The sequence below is a fragment of the Nomascus leucogenys genome, chromosome 22a, assembly GCF_006542625.1.
Source record: "Nomascus leucogenys isolate Asia chromosome 22a, Asia_NLE_v1, whole genome shotgun sequence".
Taxonomy (NCBI): Eukaryota; Metazoa; Chordata; class Mammalia; order Primates; family Hylobatidae; genus Nomascus; species Nomascus leucogenys.
Window position 1 is genome coordinate 9,000,072 of NC_044402.1, and position 25,377 is coordinate 9,025,448.

The 25,377-nt window shown below is 36.3% G+C and overlaps 1 protein-coding gene across 2 annotated transcripts in view; it reads right to left on the reverse strand.

Annotated features, from left to right (window-relative positions):
• Positions 1-25,377, reverse strand: part of VRK1 (VRK serine/threonine kinase 1) — an 83,541-nt gene that overhangs the window by 27,663 nt on the left and 30,501 nt on the right. For both annotated transcript variants that reach the window (XM_030803390.1, XM_012498215.2), the window contains exons 2-5: positions 19,000-19,164; positions 14,811-14,866; positions 6,499-6,568; positions 5,320-5,407 (exon numbers count right to left, since the gene is read on the reverse strand). In XM_030803390.1, the coding sequence (XP_030659250.1) occupies positions 5,320-5,407; positions 6,499-6,568; positions 14,811-14,866; positions 19,000-19,159 (374 nt within the window). In that variant the 5' untranslated portion in view covers positions 19,160-19,164. The remainder of the gene's footprint in view (positions 1-5,319; positions 5,408-6,498; positions 6,569-14,810; positions 14,867-18,999; positions 19,165-25,377) is intronic.

Here is a 25,377-nt window from a genome sequence, read left to right on the forward strand (position 1 = left end):
ATTTCTCCCAACTAGAAATCTCAAGAGTTCAGAGTGCTTTCAGGTCCTGCTTTTTACCCGAACGGCCTCTTCCTGGACGCAGGTAGTTTCAGGAGACTATTCAATTTCAGATAATGCTCACAGAGAGAAGCAACAAGTTTATTCACAGTAAAAATAAAACAAGCTGAATAAAAATGACAGCATCGATTTTTCTCATAGTTAAAATTAATTCATGTTTCTGGATATCAGCTTCCTTCCTGTGACTGTTTCTCTCTATTTTTAAGGTATATTTCAGCAGTAACAACATTCTGCTAAAATCAAGATTCTCGTGAGATGCTTTAACAAGAGCCAGATTCAATACCATTGTTTAAATGGCGTAAAAGGATTGTACATTAAACACTCAATGGCCAAGATGTGGGGAAAAACAAATATCCTGGAAAAACATGAAGATAACTGGCTTTGCCATAAAGCAGCTATGTCACCTTGGCCGAGTCACATTACTTCCTGGGCCTCAATTTCCACAGAAGTAAAATGAGAGAGTAGGGACTCACCCTTTCTAAGGTCACTTCCAACACCCAAAACTCAGATTCAATAACCATGTTGTATTTCAGTATGTACAGAAAAGCATCACCTATTTGCAATAACACTGCTTAGCTTCTGCTCTGAGGACCACTTTTATCTTCAAAAGTTTTCCAGATTCTAACTTGTTGGTGAAATCATTCAGTAAATCAATAAAAACCAAAACCACACTCAGAATGTAGCAGGACATCTCCAATGAGGAAGATTATGAATCATCAACACCATAACATCTAGCATTTACTGAACACCTGGTATGTGCACAGCACTACTATAAGTACTTAAAATGTTATTAACGCATTTAAACCTCACATCACTCTATAAGGTAGGTAACTCCTATCATACCCATTTTACAGCAGAAGAAAACTGATAATTTGTCCTCTAGTATGTGGCAAAATCATGCTTTTAACCACTGCACTACATATTAACTGAAATAAATGTCTGTAGGATACAAAAATCCCATTTATATGTTATAGGCTTCTATGGTAACAATATGACAAGTTCAATAGGGAAGGAAGAGTTGACTAACATTAAAAGACAAGACGTTGAACAAGTAACTCAGAATTCTATTCATTTTTGAACTGGAAGAAAATTAGAAAATCATCTTGTCTAAACATCTTTTAATAAATAAAATAAGGTCTTTGGAGGTAAAGTGATTTGTCCAAAGTTATAAAATTAGTCAGTGGTGGCCGGGCGCGGTTGTTCACGCCAGTAATCTCAGCACTTTGGGAGGCCGAGGCTGGTGGATCACCTGAGGTCAGCAGTTCGAGACCAGCCTGGCCAACATGGTGAAACCCCGTCTCTACCAAAAACACAAAAATCAGCCGGGCACGGTGGCAGGAACCTGTAATCCCAGCAACTCGGGAGGCTAAGGCAGGAGAACTGCTTGAACCTGGGAGGTAGAGATTGCAGTGAGCCAAGATTGAGCCACTGCACTCCAGCTGCGCGACAAGAGCAAACTCCATCTCAGTAAAAAAAAAAAAAAAAAAAAAATTAGTGACAAAATATTCATTCACGTAAGATTTCCTAGAACCTTGGCTTGTAAGATAATAAAGTGAAAACGGTAACTTTGACTTCCTGGTTTCCTGCGTATAACAGGTATTGCAAGGTTGAGAGATAAGACCAGGGCACATATACATGTTCGCTTTTACTAAATAGGTGATGTGTGTAATGATTATAACATAGGATGAGCATCTCAAATCTGAAAATCTGGAATCAGAAGTGCTCCAAAATTAGAAAGTTTTTTTAGTGCCAACAAGATGTTCAAAGGAAATGCTCACTGGAGCATTTTGGATTCCCCATTTTCAGATTTGGGATGCTCAACCCAGTAGGTATTAATGCAAATATTCCAAAATCCTTAAGAAATCCCAAATCTAAAATACTTCTGGTGCCAACATTTCAGATAAGGGATACTTAACCCTAATACACAGGTAACAAAAATACAACCTCTGTAACAGCCTGAAAGGTGGCTAAAACACAACTGCTTAATTCAACATGGGGTCTATTAATAAATTCTGTTACACAGGTCTTTGTTTTTATTCACAAATCACCCTACCACCACTCTTATTAAGCCCTTAATCTTGTCACCATACCCAAATCATAAACATCAACTGAAACATGATTCCATAAATTTCACAGAAACCATTACCACATTCTTCTGGAAAGATGGCTCTACCATTGAGTAGTAAAATGAAAGCTATTTCTAAGTAACTCCTCTAAAGTAAAACCTTTGATGTATACTTTTCTGGAGACTTGGACAAAATGTACAAGTAAAAGAAAAATGTAAATCAGTGTAAATAATTTAATAATGGTAGCAGCTAACATTGTTCTAAGCCCTACATACATATTAATTCAAATGAGTTACAAAGAAAACTAAGCATGTCTGGCATGGGAGGGGGCTGGAAGAATAATCTACTTTCTATTTCTTTACTTTCTAAGACCTATAATGATTCTTTTTAAGAGCTTCAACCTAAAAAGTAAATCAATGCCTGATATATGACTAATGCCATCTTTTTAAAGGAGACATTTCTACAACCTCATTTTATAGAAGAAATGGGCTGGGAGGTAAAGTCATCACTAGTAAGTGGTGAGTTAAGACTTAGACTGTGTTCTCATTTGTCATCACACTCTAAAGCACCTCTGATCCACACCAGTGAAGTTCTTTCCAGCAGTGCCCTCGTCAGTCAGCTTACAGAGTCAACCTTGGACCCACTTAGTCCCTGGTCACCTCACAGGAGTCACACAAATAAAAGCCCTGTTTAATTGGTTCTGAACCTCATCATAAAATGGGTGGTAAGGATATCTATGGTAAAATGTGATATGACAGTGTGGGCTACTTTTAAAAAGACCATCATTCCCAAGCAAAATACCACCACTGACAAACAAAAATCACAGACAAACAAATGAAACCAATTATGATAATCACAGTGATGATGACTGCAAGAAACATTTCCTCAGCACTTACTCTGTGCCCCTTACAATTTACACGTTTTCAATTCATCTTCACAGTAATTCATAAAGTAAGTACTATTATCCTCATCTCACAGATAGGGAAACGAGAGAGACAGAAAGTTAACTAGCCCATGACCACACCTGATGGAGTCAGGTACAATCAATCTAGTGCTAGATTTGTTTGGTGTTTAGGTTTTGCTGCAATCTACCATACTTGGATTTTTGGGTTTTTTTTAAGACGTTTATACTGAAATTATGGAAAGAGGAAAAGGCTGTTATTCCAAATCTAAAAATGCTCTAGCCCCAGGCACTTTTCTTCCAATCATCTCTATGAAATGTAGTTTTCATATGTACTGTTCCTTAGGAATATAACTATTGTATACTGGAGCACACAGTCAAATAGATTTGCTTCCTAGCAAGTCATTGCTAAGGGTTTTTCTTGTCTTACTCCCCTTTAGACAGTCTTTAATTCACCATGTAAACCATTTCCCAAATGCCACTTTCACCACCATGTCACCTCATCCCTTGCTCAAGAGCAAGTGATAGCTTCTGACTACCTACTATACATTGGTTCCAAACTGTTCTTTCCTCTACGGGTCTTCATTATCTGCCACCGACTCTTTCTCGAAGTTTATTTCCTTCTCTCTTACACACATGCCCTCTTCCTCTGCTAGAGGAAGACGGCCACTGGGTCATACAGTAGAATACAAGTCTATCCTGCCTGTGCTCACATTAATCTCCCACTTAAGATGCTATTCTGCCTCCTCAATGATTTTCTAAACCAGTAGGTTTTAACATTTAAGCAATTAAAGACCCCTCTGAGAGCAAAAGCTAACATCTATGTTTTACATATACTCTCGTAGCTTTATACTAAAACATCATTAAGTGGGTAGCTGTTACTCCATTTCACAGATGAGTAAATTAAAGCAAAAAATTGCCCAAAGTCACACACATTTTAAGGGGCAAAACAAGGTTTTAAAACTAGGCAGTCTAGCTCTAGAATCCTTGCTCTTAACTAATCCTTGCTCTATAGTATTTCTCCAGAAAATATTATAAAAACTATAATATATTTTGCTATCCCAGCAAAACCATATAAAATAAAATGTTAAAAGTGACTTCAGGGATCCCCACACTCCCTAAGAGAGGCATGGATCCCAAGTAAACAACACTGGCTGCCTACCCAACTACTACCCCTCCTCTCAATCTTTTCTAACGGAGCACCAATTTGGTTCCGGCATTCCATCCTTTTCCACATGGATCACTGTGATCACTTTGTCCTTGCCAGTCAATGGTTTAAGTATTGATAAAATTCTGACCAAGAAAACGTGAGAGGAAGTCTGCCACAGGGCTCCTGGGAAAGCTTTCTTTGCCAGGAAAGTGAAACTCACAACACAGAATAGATACCATTTTCTGCCCTTGGGTATTGTGCCTGCATGTGAAGCCTAGAAATGGAGCAGCCACCTGGCAACCACACAATGGAGAACCAACAGAGAACAAAACCAAGATGAGGAGGGCAAAGGTGCAAGATAAGGAACCTGGGCCCTTGATGACTGCCTGAGTCAAAGTTTTCCTTTACTTGGAGCTGAAATCATCCTAAGCAATATATCCCCAGTTCCAAACTAAATCTACCCATCAAGTCTCAGCTACCAAAGCTTTACTCCATGAAGTTCCATTCATTCATTCAAATATGTATCAAGTGCTGCTTATGAACCAAAGTATTAGAGGTTTTCTCCAAATAAACTATTCCAAAGAATTCATTCTCTCCATTCTCAGAACTCCTAAGACACATAAGTCAGTATTATACAACTTAGCACTTAATTGTTCTCCAATTGTTTCAGACATGTTTGTTTTCACTCACCAGCTAGACTAAAACCCTCATAAAGGGTGTGCCTAATCTTGTGTGGGCAGATTATGTATCCAACATGAAATACCAAATTGAATCCTGAAGGGGCTCACTTTTGCATAAAGAACAGAGGCGTTTTTGTTTGTTTATTTGTAAGGGCAAGGAGGAAAAAAAGGCAGGGTGTTTGGCTTTGTTCCTCCTTGTCGGTTGGGTTCTAGTCAGTTGATATTGCTCTGCAGAAGTCCCCTGACTAGAGAGGCACCCCTATTCTAATAGGGCATCATAGCCTGCTGCTATGGAAAGCAGAGGACAGAGATAACATCTTATTCCTCTCTGTCACATACACTCCACATAGTCCAGAGGGAGGCCTAGTAATATTGTAAGTGATCAGTAAATAATTACTGACTAAACCAACTGAATAGTGAATGTTGCAAAAGGGAAGGAGAAAGACAAATCATACATATTTTTACCTTTTTCCATTTTTGTCATGTAGACCAGACCCCCAATACTTAGGAACACCCAGGTACTTCAGCTTATGGGTACGAATCCATTTCTGAACTACAAATTAAAACAGATCTTCATGATTTCAATTGCTATACCTAAATGATAATTTTTTAAAAAATCATTAAGAGCAAAATGTATTTATACATGCAATAAGAATTCACCTGTATTCATAAAAAAGAAAATGAAGAATACAGTATAACCAATAATGAAAAGCATTTTACGATGAAAACATTTTTATTAACCTACAAAATTGTTATCCTGACCTTAAAATTGTCTTTAAAATGAAAAATCTACAAAAAGCATTTTTTTTTAAATCAAAACTACAGCACAGTCATTCCTTTGTTCTAGGGGCTTGGTTCCAGGAACCCCCACCCCTCAAGACACCAAAATCCAGATGCTCAAGTCCCTCATATAAAATGGTGTAATATCTGCATATAACCTCCACACATCCTCTTATATACTTTATCTCATCTCTAGATGACTTATAATATGTAATACAATGTCAATGCTATGTCAATAGTTACACTGTACTAGTTTTTTATTTGTATTATTTTTTATTATTGAATTGTTATTGTTTATTGTAGTTTTTTTTTTTTTCTGGAATATTTTTTATCCCTGGTTGGTTGAGTCTGAGGATGTGGAATCTGAGAATATGGGGGTGGACTATCCTGAAATTGCAGTTTATCTCTCTAATTATGTAATGTTTACTTGCTTCTACAGGAAGACCTATTTTTCATACCAATCTAAAAGGTTTTTCTTCCTCAATATAAAAGTCCTCAACCAGGATATCAAGATCTGAGAGACATGGAAGAAGGACAGAAGGGACCAAAGTGACTAGGAGAGGTTCTGGCTCTCTACCTTGATATCCTGTTCTATTTCATCAATAATTCTCAGCGTTTAACAATATTTCCTAAATCATAGGTCATTTATTATTAACTTCATTCTATATATCTATATAGATAAAATCTTGATGCAACAAATCCATTAAAAGACCAGAATTCTTTCAAACAAATCCCATGTAAGTGGAATCTATAAAGCAAAAAAATAACAGAGTCATAAAATAAGATATAATGCTCTCGGTCTTGGCTTAAAACAAAAAACTGGTCATTTTAAAAGTGTAAACATATGTGTACTGTATTTCTTACTTTGCTCTGGTTTTGCAGCTCGTTGGTAGAACTTTAATTCAGTAAAAAGAGGTCCATTGTCACTGGGTTCCTTAAAATATAAGAGTTAATTAGTACTAGCAGTAGTTAACATTACTGAGATATTTTCAATGAACCTTCAAAAAAGACCAACAAATCTATTTTTCTGTCCAATGTAATTTTGATACTTAAGTTTATAACTGTGTTAAGATTAAGTCAAAATCCTTAGAAATGTTCAGAGAAATATTAGTCTATATTTCTTATATTGCTCAAGTTCCATTTCTATAAGTGATAAATTATACAAAATCAGATACATAGCTCAGCCTGCAGAAGTTTAAGAAAAATGTTTAAACTAATTTTCATCTTTATTAAGCTTTCCCTTAAGCAAAGATGAGCAACCATCTTAACTGTATCACCAAGGGGCTACAAGATATTTCTCAGATTTAATAAAATTTCAATACCTAATTTAACCAATTAATGCCAAAATCCCATTCCTTTCCTGTTTTCATTACGCTTATATCTACTTTATCAGGACTGGCAAAAACAGACCTTACCACAAAGAAGAGCCCATATTCTGCATCTCCTGAACAAGCATGCACTGTCCACTAACCAGCATCCTTCCTTTCTGACACAGATTCCTACGTTTGTCAAACCGAACATGGGGCTCATTAACAATTGTTTTCTACCAATGTTATGGACTACCATTCATTTTATATTTTTAGAGATATTAACAATTAAAATTATTACTAAAGAGACATACATTCACAAAAACCTATTTGCACAAACAAGAAATAACAGCCTGTCAGCAGTTTTGCCTTGTTAAATAAATATGTAAGATTGGAAAAGATCTTATAATTCTGTGGACTTTTTAAAATAGTAAATTTCATCTGATTAAAATTAGTATTTATTTAATGTCTGGTATTTTGTGTTGGTCATTATTTATTGGGAATCAAAAAAAGTTTTTAAAGCAGTGAAAACTTCAAATGAGGAAGCTAACATTTCTAAACTAATTTTAGGGTTGCTATTCTTTTTAGGAAGCATGAAAAAAATTATTTTGGGCAGAATATCTTGTGTAACTGGAGTTCAAAGTTAAATAGAGCATTGGGGGAAGTGAGTAATGAGGCCTACTACCTTAAATGAGAGACAACTTATAGTTTTGGGTTACTAGAGATGACTTTTGCAAGCACTTCAAATATGTTCACCTTTTCTTCACTCAAGATACCCTCAACTGTAGAAAACCACTCCATACTCTCTGCTCTAATTATCTCAGATTTCTTGTAATTCACAAAATAGGAATCCCCAATTAAAGTATTTAGAGGAAGGCCGGGCACGGTGGCTCATGCCTGTCCTGTCATCCCAGCACTTTGGGAGGCCAAGACGGGCGGATCACTTGAGGTCAGGAGTTCAAGACCAGCCTGGCCAACATGGTGAAACCCCATCTCTACTAAAAATACAAAAATTATCTGGGCATGGTGGCGAGTACCTGTAATCCCAGCTACTTAGGAGGCTGAGGGAGGAGAATCACTTGAACCCAGGAGGCAGAGGTTGCAGTAAGCTGAGATCGCGCCACTGCTCTCCACCCTGGGCAACAAAGCAAGATTCTGTCTCAAAAATAAAAACAAAGTACTTACAGAAAAATGGATCAGCCAATCTGCAGAGTCAGGCAGTTATGAATGAGCATTTAACAATAAATGGGCAACACACGTTAACACTTGGATCACAACCTGAAAATAAGCTTGCCTTATTTGTTACAGGTAAGCATACTTTTCACCCTAACCTTGGAAGGCAGTAGTATCATGGCTTGGCATGCATCAACTCCTTAAGAAGTAGGAACTAACCAACATACTCATCAGTATGAGTGCTGATTCCTTAACTTATGGACTCAGTACCCAAGTTTCTCTATAACCTATGGCTCCTTTCCTAGCAGCAATAATAGCTTGACACTTGCAAGCATTTGCAAGAGACACTTGCAATGTTTCCAGCCAATGGCTAAGAATAGGTCTTCGGTAGGAATCACAGAATCAGTGTAAGAAAAAGAAATTCAAAAGGAGAAATTCTGGTAAAGTTCCTCTCCAAAGCTTACCTTTGGAATAGCTCATTTATATAATTCAGGTTTGAAAGAGGTTTTCCTAAGACAAATCAGTATAAAATTCTGATTTATTCAGTTTCAGCCTATATCATATCAACTTTAACTTTCAAGTCTTCCTTCAGGCAATAATTTATTAAACTTATAATAATGAGAATCAACCATATAAATCAGGCTATTATAATGAAAGCCCGCTACAAGGAAGGCTCTCTGAGCTCATTTCATACTTCTTGTAATCCAATAAACTTCCATTATCACAAAATAAAGGAGCTACTTCCTTGGCATTGCACTCTAGCCAAAGCTAGCTATTCCTGTTGAAGAAAATACCTTAACTCATAACTAAAATTTTATTAACATATTTCAAATCTAAAATACTTTGCCAACTCTATAATAGCCAAGATTTAGAAAAGAAATTGGGACTGACATTTTAACTAGAATATCACTAAACGTTTCTTTAAGACTTCTAAGTGTCAAAATGAAGATGACAACAGAAAAAAAATTAAAATGTGATATATTTCAATGGCACCAGCTAAAAGCAACTGGCTGCCATTTAAAAATGAAGCTGTACGAAATTTCTCCTTCCTACCAAAAAATTACGATATATGAATTAAAAATTCAGGTCACTTCTCATAACATCAGTGAGGAAAATCAAACATCAGTCTGCAAACTTCTTTCCAAGGAACTGTGAAATACAGATTCGTATCAGTTCACATCTGAAAAGGACCACAGTACAATGACCTGTTAGGATACCATCCAAATGCCTGACCTCTGCCTCTAGTTCTGCTACTGACATGACTAAGGGTAAGTGCAATTCAAAGAACTACTAATTTCGTATTAAGCCTGTCAGCAAGAAAACACAATGTTGCATTATCCAACATTTCTCTTTGCACAGTTACTTTCAGAAATAAAATATAGTGTCTGTCCTGTAGGTCAAGGATTAAGGCCCCAAACAAAATCAGAGACCATCATTTGGTACATGTGAGAACATTTTTAATATGTGCCTAACATCTACCTTGAATGGGTATGTCTTAACTTCACTCCAATGCCAAGTAAGAAATTTGTGGGTTAACTATCTGGAGCTCTTTCATAAGGCAGATACATGTATTATCAGCAATAATCAATTTTTTGACAAAGCATCCACATTAAGTTAGAAACCCTTACCAGCAGCACAGGGTACCTGCAAACCCCTACTGAAAACAAGGATAAAAATGTGCCAGCTACATGATTCCATTTAAAATAATTAAGGTGCTCTGTGTGCCAGATTCTACCAGTGGCTCTCAATCTTGATGCACAAAAGAATCACCTGGGAAGCTTTACTAAAAATACCAATAAGCAGGCCCTACACCCAGATTCTGATTATACTCTACAACCAGGATTGAGAACCACTGTTTGATATGCTATTACATTATTAAGTAAAATTTCATATTAGAAAATCAATTTGCCTTTATTTTGTAACATCTGCAAGTTTTTTCTCTAATGATAAAATAATGCTTATTTTAGAAAATATGGAAACATTTCGATGTATTTTCTTCATAAATAGCCATTTTATAAGACAACCTTCATACTATATATAGAACTTTGTATCCTGCTTGTTTAGAAATTATAAAACTTCCCAAAATAGTACATGTTCTTTGAAAACATGATCTTTAATAGCCCATAATGTTTTAAATGAAATGTTCATAAACAGTTCTGATTTTAATACCAGAAAGAACTGATACTCATTTTACATGTTATTTGGTGAAACATTTCAACTATTAATATTATAAAGTTGTGAGAAGGCAAATTATGAGTGGGCCTGCTCTCTATGGTACAGAGAGTGAATGACAAGAAAGTGAATGACATCAGGAAGTTGAGAGTAAATGAAAAAAGTAGTATAAAGGCAATGGACAATTAATGGCTAAAAAGTATTCAAAAGAATAAATAAAATAAGCATCTAAAGACTGAATAGGGAAAACAAACTTTATTGACAAGGTCCTTATCAGATAACTTAAAATTCAGTTAGAGAGACAGAATAAACACATTTAAAAAAACTAAAAACAACTAGTGGCATAAGAAGAATGAAACTAAAATAAATGTTAATACAATGAGTACTGTAGGTGTTTATTCAGGAGAAAGTGCTAGGGGGAAAGAAGCAAACAGAAGTTACAAATTTCCCCTTCAAAGGGAAGGAGAAAGTCAGTAATATTATTGTTTTGTTTTATTTTTTATTTATTTATTTATTTATTTTGAGATACAGTCTCACTCTGTGGCCCAAGCTGGAGTGCAATGGCACCATCTCAGCTCACTGCAACCTCTGCCTCGCAGTTTCAAGTGATTCTCCTGCCTCAGCCTCCCGAGTAGCTGGGATTACAGGCAGACACCACCACACCTGGCTAGGGGTTTCACCATGTTGGCCAGGCTGATCTTGAACTCCCGACCTCATGTGATCCACCTGCCTCAGCCTCTCAAAGTGTTGGGATTACAACCGTGAGCCACTGCGCCTGGTCAGTAGTATTGTTTTGTTTATGACATTCTTCTAGGATAACTGTAACATCCAAAAAGTTACTAAAATATTAAATGCAAAAGAGAAATCAACTGAGTATCACTGTCCTAATTACGAAGAGAAGAAGTAATAAAGGATAATGGAAACAGAACTAAATTAGGAGACAGGAGATACACAGTCCTGAACTAGGTACTTGGTCTTAAACTTAAAAATATAACTCATTACCTTAACCATATAGAAAATACTGTTCCTGGCCATGTTTTTTCTTAACCATGTAAGTTAAAAAGGCAGTAAAAGTAAAGTTACATTGACTAACAACAGAAATACTTCTAATTACTCACAATAAAGAAGAACAACAGAAATATTTCTAATTGCAATAAGGAAGCACATCATTCTAAGATAAAATACAACTTAAATTCAGAAGCCATGTGCCATGGCTTATGCCTGTAACCCCAGCACTTTAGGAGGCTGAGAGGGAATGATCACTTGAGCTTAAGAGTTTGACACCAGCCTGGGCAACAAAGCAAGAGCTCATCTCTACTAAAAAATCAACAAAATTAGCCGGGCATGGTGGTGCATGCCTGTAGTCCCAGCTACTAGAGAGGCTGAGGTGAGAGGATCACTTGAACCCAGGAGATCAAGGCTGCAATGAGCTATAATTGCACCAACGCACTCCAGCCCAGGCAACAGGACGAGACCCTGTCTCAAAAAAAAAAAAAAAAAAGTTCAAGTTATACAGAATAAAAAAAGACATGAGTATACACCGTTCCACCTATAAGATATGACACTGGCACACTTTCCTTCCAAGACACAGAAACGGCTATGCCAACTAACTGCAAGGGGTCAGAGGTAACCACATCATTTGAACTTCAACGTTATAAGACGTCAGAAGGAGACTTGCTTTCTTCTCACAACAGAACTCTTAATGAGCCTAAGAAGAAACTCATCTTACCCATAGATTTTAATATTTTAATTTGTATTATCAAAAACAAATCACACAATATTCTGCAGTTAAATACAAATGACCCAATTTAATAGTAAGAACTTCAGTTCCTCTGATTCAGCAACAGGCTGAATGATTCCAAAAAGAATGTTATTCCATAAATGAAAAAGAAGAAAAATCCACAATGAAAGGCCATCATGAAAAGAGGCAGGAGAAATAAAGCACTGACACAACTTGAAAGGCATCGCTTTGCTTCCGCTTCCCTGCACGAGGGAATAGCTGGGACCCAGTTAGCCCTCCCACTGCAAACAAAGATAAAAACGGACTTAAAAAAAGAAAATTTCTATTTTCAGAAATTAGACAATGGGCAGGACAGGAGGACTGTGACCCCTAAGAGACAGAAAACAAAGTGAGTCTGTGGCAGCCCTGGCTTTTTTCCCCTAGAGATCCTAGGAGTAAAACGGAGGAGACTTAAGCCTACAGGGCAAAGGGGGAAGACCAAACAGAGTGCCAGGTACAGAACTCTGCTACCAAAATCAACAATGAGACTGGAAATTTTAAATTGAGAAACAGTGGGGAAAAAAACGAAAGACCAATATCCTTCATGAACAAAGACACAAGAATCCTTAACAAAGTATTCACAAATCAATTCTAGCATTATGTAAAAACTATAATACACCATGACTAAGTGGTGTGTATGTTAAGAATACAAAGTTCGGTCAACACTCAATCAATGTAATTGCCACATTAACAGAGTAAAGGAGAAAAATCCTGTGATTCATCTCAAATGTAGAAAAAGCATTCAAAAAATGAATAGGCAAACTATAAACTAGTAGAAAATGTTTAAATCACGTATCTGAAAAAGGACTTGCACCCAGAAAAAAACTCTCTTACTACTCAATTATAAAAAGCAAAACAACCCAGTTATTTTTAAAGATAAAAATAAGAGGAAAGGGGCAAAAAGGACAGAAGAGGCACTCCACAAAGGAAAATACATGAATGGCCAATAAGCACAACAAAAACTGCCCAAAATCATTAGGCATCAAGTACGTGCAAACTGAAACTGTAAGTCACATCTACATACTAACTGTAATGGCTAAAAAACAAATACACACACCTGACAATGCCAAATGTTGAAGAGGACACAAACAGAACTGTCATATATTACTGGCCAATGTGCAAAAGGGCACAACCATTTTGGAAATCTGCCTAGTACTTGCTTATAAGTTTAAATAGACATCTTCCCTATAAACCAGCAACTCTAAGTATTTATCCAAGAAAAATAAAAACCTGTGTCCATAAAAACACTTGTACAAGAATGTTTAGACGCTTTATTCATAATACCAAAAACTGGAAACAACCCCAATGGCTGTCAAGAGAGCAATAAAATGAAACAAAGATTGATACACCAACAATATGGATGAACCATTAAAACATTATGCTGAGCATAAGAAGTTACAAAACAATATATACTGTTTAATACCATTTACATAACCTTCTGGAACAGGAATAACTCATTCAAGGCAACAACAACAACAAAAAACTCAAGTGGTTGCCTCCAAGGGTGCAAGGGAGTAGGGTTTTGACTGAATAAGAACATAAGGAATCTTTTTAGTATGATGGAAATGTTCTACATTTTAAGAGGTGAGGATTACACAGGTATATGTGCTTGTCAAAAGTCTTCAAACTGTTCATTTTCTATGTATTTCCCTGTAAAAATTATGCCTCAATTTTTTTAAAAAAGTTTAAAAATCACTAAAAAGGTCCAAAAAAGCTGACTCCTAACTCCTAAGAGATAAAATATAAAAGAGAGTAAAACGAAACAAAATGAAAACATTCAGAGTAATTCTGATTCCTGAGTTCTGGTTGATATGGTTTGGCTGTGTCCCCACCCAAATCTCATCTTGGATTGTAGCTCTGATAATCCCCATGCGTTGTAGGTGGGACCTGGTGGGAGGTAATTAAATCATGGGGGCATCCCCTTCATATGTGCATCTATCCCATTAGTTCTGTCCCTCTAGAGAACCCTAATACATGTATCCCATAGGAGAAAAAGTAAGGGAGGAGTTACATGTTAATTTGCCCAGATAATACATCCTGTTGGTTCTTCTATTTAACAAAACATATTCTTCACATGTATCAAATAACTTTGAAGAAGGGGAGTAACAAATGTTGGTAAGCAAAAAGGTACATAATTGACTTAAAAAATAGTAGTTAAAATGTCTTCTAGTTCGCCAACATATAAATGGATCTGGCTATTAGAAGTACGCTTATGTCAGATAGGATGTCGCCAATCTTTACTCATTACAAACTAATTTCAACATTATTATAGCAAAAAAGGCCCAACAATCACAATAAAATAAATAATTTAATTTACTAAAATGGAAGAAAAGAAAATTGGGAATAAACAGAAAAAACTGACCAAGTCCAGAAGCAAATGCAAAATAAAATACAATAAAATTATATTAAATTAGTATAGTCTTATAGGATATAAATATAAAAAGCATCCATAAAAGTAGCTGAAATTTCTTAAATGAGCTGAGTATTTTTATTCCACATCTGCATGCCTCTATGCTTTCATTCATTTACCCCCGAATACCAGTGCCATTTTATTTCATGAGAGGAACTTTTCACACTCAAGTGATTTAAAACTATAAAGCTACTTTTGTGTCTTATTAAATATTTTTTAAGTTATTAAAAATGTAGTATCTTACAGTTTAATTCTAGTTAATCAAAAAAGGCATTTTACAAAATACTACACCAAATCAACAGAAAAGAAACAAATTAGCTAAAATATTTCTTACCACTTTTACAACACAAGGTGCATCACTGCCAACTGACTCTGAAGAATTCATATCAGCTGTTTAAAAAAGTAAAATATTTAATATCAGAACAAGTAATATTATAAATATATTAATATTTAGGTTTGTGTATCTGTAACCCCTTGATAGAATACACTTCAGTTCCCAAGTATGTGTTTCAGGATATCATGACAGTACATTTCATAAATTTTAAGACTTTTATTCATGTTTTAACATATCTGAATTTAGAATGCATCTTACAATTTCTGGTTTCTTCTATATGATTATCAACTACATATGGGAAACTGAGTTAAATAAGTTAAAAGATTTCTTTAATTCAAAAGTACTAATGGCCTTTGATATGCTAATGGATATTGTGAATTCCCCAGAGGATAAGTAATACATTTCTTAAATTTAATAAACTATGAAATTCTTTTAAGAGGAGCATCTGAAGAGTAAGAAATGAGGAGTCTAAAGTTCTAAAAAGCACTAGTTTAGGAAAAACTCATCTGGACCAATAGTTCAGAATGTTGGCACTAGAACTTTCAACTGCCATCAGAATAATTTTAATGTGGCTATCATTTCATTTCATGCAAATAAAGAAGTACAGTTGCCCCAGAATACTAAGTTAAAATATAAGGTTGCCCATATTCATTAAACAAATATTTACCAAGTACATACTAAATGTCCGTTTCTAGGAAATAGAGATTTAGCAATGAACAGGAAAAAATCCTTACTCTTACAAAGCCACCATTTCAGTGGTAAGATGCAGACCAGAAATAAAATATGAAGTACATTTGACAGTGTGAAGTGCTATAGAGGACAAATTAAGCAGGAAAGAAAGGTAAGCAGTGTGGCCACATGGTAAGAGGGATCTAAACCTTACTGACAAGGTGTTACTTGAGCAGTGGCCTGAGAGCAGGGAGGGAATCAGCCATGTATGTATCTGAGTGAAGAGCACCCCAGGGAGAACAGCACCAAGACCCTGATGTGGGCCGAGCACAGTGGCTCACACTTGTAATCCCAGCACTTTGGGAGGCCAAGGCAGGTGGATCACCTGAGGTCAGGAGTTCCGAGACCAGCCTGGCCAACATGGTGAAACCCCGTCTCTACTAAAAATACAAAAATTAGCTGGGCATGGTGGTGGCACGCACCTGTAGTCCCAGCTACTCGGGAGGCTGAGGTGGGAGAATCACTTGAACCTGAAAGGCAGAAGTAGCAGTGAGCCAAGATCATGCCACTGCACTCCAGTGTGGGCAACAGAGCGAGACTCCATCTCAAAAAAAAAAAAAAAAAAAAAGACCCTGATGTAGGAGTGTGCTTGACATGTTGACATGTTTGGAAAACAAGGAGGCAAAAGTAGCTGGGAGAAACTAAGTGAGGCGGAAGAGGAGAGACAGATCAGAAAGCAGCAGGGAACAAACACGATGGGCTTAACAGGTAACATAAAGGTTTTGGCTGTCACTATGAATGAGATGGGGAGCCACTGGAAGAGGATTAGCAAAATCAGACTGTGGTAATAAAGACTTCTTTGGGCTGCTTTGTGGAGAAGGGAGTATAGGGGCAAGGGGCAGAAGCAGGCAGATCAATTAAGAGGCTATACCAATAGTCTAAGTATATGGATTATACCTCAGCAAAGCTACTAAAAATTTTTCAAAGGCTTCGTACAAAAACAATGTAAAATAAAATATATTAAAAAAAATTTTAAAGCATCATATACAAAGATCAAGAGCCAAAGGGCAGCAAGACGGCTGAAGCACAGACTTTGAGGAGATAAAAGGGATGAAGATAAATGTTGTATAAGAAGGGTCTCGTATGCCACTCTTTAAAAGTCTGGCACCTTATTTGAAGGGCACTGGGGAGCCATCAGAGAGGTTTAGGTTTAAACAGGATGATCATATTATCTGATCAGTATACTTGGTCATAAAAACCATACTGAAAACAATGGTGTGCAAGGCGGCAAGACTGGGACAGAGAAGATTCAGCGCTACAGTCAGAGTCCAGATAAGACATGATAATGACCTGACCAGGACAGTGGCTGCAAAGACGGAGAGAAATGAATGGATCTGAGAAGTCACCCAGGTAAAGCAATAGGACTAGAAAAGGAACTAGGATATTAGTGAAGGAATGCTCAAGAATGCCTTCCCAGTTTCTGGCTTCAAGGCTGTCATTCATTGAGACAATCCTCATGACAGGATCAGGAGATAAAAGATGATGATACAAATTTTAGAAATGCCTGTAGAACATCTAAGTAGAGATCCCTTACAGGCCAGTGGCTGCGGGCCTGGACTCAGGAAATCAAGTCCTAGGCTACAGATAAAAGATAGGGAAATCAATGGTAAAGAGACAGTAAGAGAAGCCTGATATCACTCAGAAAGAATATATAGAATAAAAAGTGAACCTAAGAAGAAAAGCTGGGGCACACAGAAGTGCCTATAAAGATGACCAAGCACAGCCAAAAAAGCAGAAAGAAAACTAGGGGAAAGGTATGCTATCATAAAAGATAATGGAAGCAATTGCTATGAGAAACAAAGATAAACAGTATCAAATGCTACAGAAAAGAAAATGCAAAGAAAATTCAAAAGCAATCTTTTTAATTCATTAACAAACTGCTAATGATCTTGAATCTGGCTGTTTCAGTGTATCACAGAGAGAGAGACCGGAGGCGACAATACTCAAGCAAGTCCCTCCTTTTACAGATTAGTCATCCCAACCTTATAAAAGTAAAGTTTTATTACAGAGGTCAAATCATTGCCTATTAAAAATACTATTAGATGGCACCTTTCGATGATAAATACAGATAAAACAGATGAGACACACACAAGGCAAGTTTTAACTTTGCAAAAGGTTACAAAAGTAAATTAATGTAAAATGAAGAACCTGTTTTTTCAGAAACAGGTTTCTATTAATACAGGATGGCATAAGTCCACATATCCTGTAGTAAAGACAGCTTATCTATCTACCATCTCTCCTCAATCACAAGATCAAAAATGTATACCTGGCTAATATAGCCACTACTCTTTGATGGTTTACAAGGATTTTTGCCGTAAATCAGAGATACAGCCTAGTTCACTGGAACAGGTTTGGCTCTAAACAAAACCAGAGAATCAACATATATTTCACAAAAAGAGTACTACTGGCCGACAGGAATCATATGCATAAAATATGATAAAGCACTAGATTTCAAGCTATGTTTCATAAAGATAGCTCCAGAAACTGCAACTGACCAAGGGCAGCCCACTGCTCCTGGAGCAGGTGAAGTGGAACTCCTCTTGAGTGGTTCTCAAACTTTAGCATGCATCAGAATCACCTTGAATAAACACTGCTGGGCCCCCTCCCTACAGTTTCTGATTCGTATAGTCTGAGGTAAGGCTCAAAAATCTGCAGGTCTAACAAGTTCCCAGGTGACACTAATCTATGTCGTATTATTAGTATACTGAGTAAGATATTGCTAAAAATAAAATTTTATAAACCTCCATGGCAGAAATTAATTAATTAATCTGAGATTATAAGTAGAGAACACGGAATGGAAAAGTTAGAAAAATCAGAGGCAAATATGAATTGCACTGTATCACTACTAATATGTATTGGTGAAGCAGACGGCTTTAGAAGCAGTCAGGCAAAATATTTTTTAAGTCCATGATTTAGTTAACCTAACAGAATTTCAGGATTCCACACTGGGTCCCCAAAAATTTCAGAGTAAGTATGCTAGTTATCTGCACATTTAATCAGGCCTAATATGCAGTTTCTAGGTAATTCTCCTAGTTCCAGTATGATGGCTAAGACGGTTGCACAAAAAGAAAAAAGAAACTCACACTCATAAAAGATTTGCAAACCTCCAAATCAGACAAACACGGAGGGAATAAATCCCACATAGGTGGAGGTGGGAGGGGAAAGATACGTACATGGGTTTCTTTGGGTCTCAAAAGAGATTAAGATTCTATAAAGTATCTTAAAAATCTAAAGTCCTAGTGTTCACTAATGACAGTATTACAGCTATTTTACCCTCCCTTTCTGTTGTGACTGCATTAACAATTTCCACTCCTACGTCAGAGATGCATTTTTGCTTAATCAGAAACTATTGACTGCAGATTATTAGGAACATCCTATAATAGCTCATAATTGAGAAACCATTTTCATAAGAAAGCATATAAATCTTTGGATTGATCATTAAAAGCAGTTACACACTTACCAAGATATATACAGCCAAAGCCTCCTTGGCCAATGGGTAACCCTACTTTCCATTCCTTTTTTGCCATGTCAGTTATTATCTCCCCAACTGCAAATTGTTCTGCAAGATGTCTCTTTGCAGAGCTCTGTCTTCCAGCTTGAGCTGCTTTTACACGAGGCATTTTCACTATAACATAAAACAACGAAACGGTCAGAATTATAATCTTAGAAGTGTTCAAAACATTTTTCCCTAAGGAAAACTTCTGTATGGAGATGCTGTTCAAATTCCTACTTACTCCAAAACTTAAAGGATATCTGTTAATTCTGACTTATAATGGCTCAAATCCTACTTGATTATCTCTTAACTTTGGAGAAGAAACAATAAAATCATATATGCAATTATTTTCAAGGAAATACTTAGGTTTAAGTCCAATAGCATAATGATCAACTACAACTAAAAATGCTATTTAACGACAAAGAATTGCTCTACGAAGCTGAGAGGGAAAGGTGCATCCAATCAGAATGCACATTTTATAGGAACAAAATGAAGAGTTTATTAAGGTCAATACCGATATGATAGAACACAGTGCAGAGATTGAAAACATAAGGCAACTGAGCACAAGGGGAAAGGGCAAAGGTTCCTGGGCCATGCTAGTAAATGCTTTACGCAGGTTCCCATCCATCCTCATGACTCTGTGAAGATTACATTATCATCTCCATTTCGAGGAAATTAAGGCTCAGCAAGCTGGTAAGTGGTGGAACAACAGAAAATTGCACCGGTGACTACCTGGCTCCAAGACCTCACCAACATGCTTCACAATTATGGAAGTCACTGTATGGAAGGAGCACAACTTTCAAGAGTGACAGGAGAAACTGTGGCTTAGTCATCTGGGCAAGGCTGGTGACACCCAGAATTCCTAAGCTTCCTTTCTCATTAACTATCCTTTAGGAGATGAATCTTGATTCATTTTTCTCACTGACACACAAGTTTATCATAACATTCAGAGAAAACAGTGTTTTATTGTGAAAAGAGCACTGACTGGAATCAAAAGACCTGGATTGCAGGTATGACACCAGCTGGTTGGGTAATCTTGATCAAGTCACTTCACACTGGGCTTCAAGTGCCCTCAGGTGTAACTCACTTCGTTGACTGAAGGAACTCAATTTGTACTAGTATGCATGTGAACATGTGTGTGTTGTGTGATTTCAAACTCTTAGTTCTATAAATATTAATCAAAAAAGATTTAAAATAAGTATTTGTTAGGTTCCACAGTTCCCTAAAGACATACTGGAGATATAGAAAAGAAAGAAGGTTAATAAGAATCATTAAGACAGTATGCAACACTTGAAATGGCTATTCAGATGAAAGAAGTCTGTAGCTCAGTTTTGAGCCTAGATATGCTACATACATACACACTACATTCAGTTGGAATTTTTCAGCAACTCACCCACTATCACTCCAAATACACAAACTCCTTATCTGCAAATGTTCCTTATTAATTTACTGGGGACTTTAAAATTGAATTTTTTCCTATAGAATACTAATGCATCTTCACTGTCTAAATCTTCTCTAAGTTAACAAAAACATCTTCAAAATAAGTAAAAGTGTCTGTTATTTCTTCATATCAATTAGTTCTCTTAATTAATGTGTTTTTAGTCATGGAAAAATCTTGCAAAATGGAATTTCAGTGCCAACCAAGCTAGCCTAGACTCAAAACACCAAGAAAGGTTACTTTTACACCTATGGTAGTAAACCAAATAAAAGAAACAACTAAAACACGCAGTACTTCCAAATATTAAAACAGATGCCCTTCTGAATTTTAACCAACTTTATCAAATCATCAGAGTAATCTCTTATTTGACTGGTTCCTTATAGTAATCAAAATAGTTTAAAATGAGTGGACAACATCTTTTTATCTTTATATATCTCAAAATAGTGACTGGACAATCTTTTGTGTTTTTCTGAAATTCCTTTCCAGAAGTGACAAAAATATCATATTTTAAATGAAATATTCTGGCTCAGCATCTATTCAATGTAAATGGTGATCAATAAAATGATTTTCCTCCAAATAAAGCTGTTTGCTTTTATTTTTAGTTTTATTTCTGTGGCCAACTAATTGAAACTAATTGTAATAATTAATTAAGGCTTGGAATGACTTTCTTTCCTAAAAATAGTCCCACAGAACAGCGTCATCGCTGTCAGTCTCTTCAACATGCTTCTAAATCACAGCTCCTGAAGGCTAACGCTGGACATGGTGGAGGCGGCAGCACAGCTGTTTCATCTCCCTGAATTCCCCCATAAAACTGGACAGGACAACTGGATGGCAAAACTCAAAACCTATGGATAACCTCTCCAACCAAATGGAGGGACAGTATCCCTTTATCGCTACAAATCCCAAAATTTGAGCAAGTGAAGACAGACCATGACAAACAGCAATAAGATCTGTGTGGTATCAGCAACTGTAAAGAAGGAAGCAGAAGTAAGTGTGGTGCCTCTGATAAATCTTAGAATCCAAAAATTATCAGGAGCTACTTCTTAGAAGCACACAAAACACTGTGAGAAAAGCAACTGAAACAAGAAGGGCTCTGCCACTCCCACAGCCAGGAAGTGCAAGGGGTCCTTGGTGAGGTCTCAAGAGGCTGAAGCCTGTTGCCTCTACAACTCTCAAAACTAACCAGCCAAAGCCCCTTCTAGGTCAAAGCCTCAGGCTGAGGAGAAACTGCTAGGGATGAAGCCAAAGTGAATATCACAAGGATAACACAAAGAAAGGAAAAAGAAAGTTCAAATGAAAGTGGATCTATAAGTTAGCCTCAGTATTTCGGAATACTACACAAAAACAAATGAAGAGTGGGATCTAGAGAATGACATACAACTCGCCCTGAACCAGACTATCTAAAACTAATTGCATATGAGCAAAAACTGGCTGCATATGAAACTCAGCAACAAAAATAGATCAAAGCCTAGTCCCACACTAAGTTGGTATGTTTAAAGAGAAAAAAAAAATCCCTTTAGAAAAGCATATAAGAAAACATGCCTCCCAAAAAGTTGATAGCTGTAAATTAGTATTTCAAAACAAGCTAAAAAACACTTTATATACAGACTAACATCCATCAGAATTAGAAAAATTCAGAAATCAGATGACAGAATAATTGAAAATGAAAGACAAAAATCAGTTCAGAAATAAAAACTACATTAAAAGGAACATAAGAGTAAATGAAACTTTTTAATGACAAGAGAAATAGAAAGTGAAAAGAAAAAAAACAAAAAAATCAAAAAGGACAAAAAAAATGTTTAAGAAAACATACACAAAAAAACCAACATACATACAACAAAGAAAATCAAAGCAAGGGAACAGAATATTAAAAATCATTTAATTCAAGAAAACTTTCCTGAACTTCATTTAAACATAAAACTACATTTTGAAAGGTCATATCACATACATTTGAAAAATCGACCCAGAATGACCATCACCAAGATATAATTTAGTTAACAGTAAATGAAAATACTTTTTGAGCATCTGCAGATATTTTATAAGGAAAATAAAATCAAATTGTCATCACTTTAACAGCAACATTTTATGCCAGGGGGAAAAAAAGTAACATATTTAAGACTCTAGGAAAGAAAACATGAACCAAAGATTTTATACCCAGCTAAATTTCGAGTATAAAGACTGCTAAGTGTTATCAATATAGAAAACAGCAATAAGAATCTACTAGAGAAGAAGTCCAGTAGAAGGGGTCTGCCACTCCCATAGCAATATCCAAAATGACTAAAGAAATGTCAGTATCAGTGAGCAGTAAACATATACTTGTAGAACTGAGACTCAACAAGGGTTATAAAAGAGAGAAAAGAGTATATAACGGGCAAATGTACTGACACTGTAGATATAGTACAACTATCAAAAAATGGGATAACATATGCAAAAAAGGCAACTTTCCAGAAATCATATTGTGATACTTGGTTTTGTTAACTAAGACTGTTGTGTGCATACATGTGGAATGATGCAAATGAGTAATTACGTGATATTATTATTCTATCATTCCCTTGTGTCCCTAAACATCAGGATTCAGATATGGAAGAAAGAGACAGAGATTAAAGATATAAGAGGTAAAGTTAAAAATGCTGTACTTGGAAATATTTTTACTTCAGAATGTATCTTTAAAATAAACACACACATAGAAACACACCTTTGTATTTCCTAGCCCCATTCACTAAAAAGCTTAGAAACAATAATCAACCCAGCAGCAAAGAGCATCCCTAGCAAACAAACTGTAGTCTTGAAATACCACTTCCCATGAAAAGAAAGCAGGTTCCTTAACAAAATGATTATTGCTCCTATAATTAATATTCACCAAGGGATCAAAACTGGAAATCCTCTCACACTCAACAAGCATGCCCAGTCCATTCCCACTTCCCTCTCAAAAAAAAAAAAATTAAAACACTCCTAAGGAAAATCTGTATTTTATTTCCTGTAAACCATTAGTAACCTCTGCTCATTTTTCTTTTGAATTATTAGTCTTGCTTTTTATTTCCAGGCACATCTTATATGTTGTATATTAAACAGAGTAGCTCTGTGTCTTGCGCATAAACGTTAAGAAGTCACTGAAATATACTCAGCTGCTCTGCAAGAGGCCACTATGACAGAAATATTTCTTTAAAATGTGTCTAAATGAAACTCCCTCCTGTGGCTTCTAATGGAAAAAGATGTGGAGGATTCCCGCTTGCTCTTGCTGGCCCCTATAATCTCAGGTGGCCTCAGGCAACCAAAGGCTCTGTCAGTCCTTAGGGGCTGCTTCAGCCGGGTATAAGCAGGGCCAATGGTAGTGTATTAATAAATATTTGTTCAATACTTATCTTTTAACATCTTGAGAAACAGAAAAGACTTAAATACAGCTGGTATACCACATACTTATATAGAGCTATTTAACACAACCTTCCTAGAAAAAAAATTATACTTGGTGGAAGTTATAATTTTTTTTAGTGTGCTGCTGAATTCTATTTGTTAATATTTTATTTAGGATCAAGACTGATATTCAAACGAGACAGGGTGCACTCAGGGTGGTATAGCCATAGACAAGACTGATATTCATAAGAATGGTCTGTAGTTTATTTTTTCTGCTACATTTATCTGTTTAAGTATCAATATTATGCTCACTTCATAACAAGATTTTGGAAGCTTTTCTTCCTTTACCACAATCTAAGGAGTTCAAGCAGCACTTGATCTATTCCTTAAGGTTTTGAAGACTTCAACTGCAAAAGTCTGACACTACAAAGTGTTGGTAAGGAGCTGGAACAAACAGAATTCTCCTACACTGTATACTGTTTCAATCATTTTGAAAATTCATTTGGCAGCACCTGCTAACTGACCCAGCAATTCAACTTCTATGCCTGTACATGTCCACCCAAAGACATGTACAAGAATGATAACAGCTCTATTCACAACAGCCACAAACTGGAAACCTGTATGTCCATCAACAGGAAAACGAATATAGTAAGACGGATGGACATACCAAACACTGTGTTAAGAAAAAGCAGCACCAGACAGAAGAGTACATACTATATTCCATTTACATGAATTTCAATAATAAAACAAATCAATGGTGATACAAGTCAAACAGCAGATATCACTTTGGGGACTAAGAGTCGGAAGAAATGGCTGGAGGTGGACGGTTCCTAGGGATCTGGTAGCATTCTACATCCCAATCTTGGTGTTTAAACAATTGGTTCATGTTATAGAAAGTAATCAAAAAGTATACTTATTATTTCATCCTGTTTATTTATGTAAAATTAACACAGTAAGTAAGGTACACAAATCACAAGTGTGTGATAACAGTCAGTGTCCATTCAGGAGCTAGAAAACACACAATCAATTAAAACAAGAAAATGTAACATAAATAAAAAATTATTAATTTGTAAAAAGTTGTCAAGTGCTAATAGATGAAAAGACAACTTGAAGGAATATGAAACTAGCAAATTTAGGGAGCAGTTACTGTCTCCAAGGCTAAGGGAGAGTGCCCAAGAAAGGAACACTTCAGTGGACAGACTGTGGCAGTGACCCACTGGGCGGTAGGGTAGTTCTCTGTAGGGCCAGTGAGCTAGAGCTTATCCGCAGGAATCTGCTGCCCACAAGATACTGGTGGGAGCAAGAAGCTGCCTACCAGGGTGCTAATGAAGCTTATAAGAGAGTAAGCAGAGCTGACAGCCACACCTTAAGAGAGTAGGAAAAACAAACGAACAAACAAAAAAACAAGCACACTGCAACAAGAGAAGCCCTTTCTCTGCTGTCTTGCAGTATCCCTTCCTCACCTTCTACTGACAAAATCTAACACGGTCCAGGAAAAGAAAAAGTATTTAAAAGGTCTGGCTCAAGTATATAAACAGAGCAAAAAGGGGTGAATT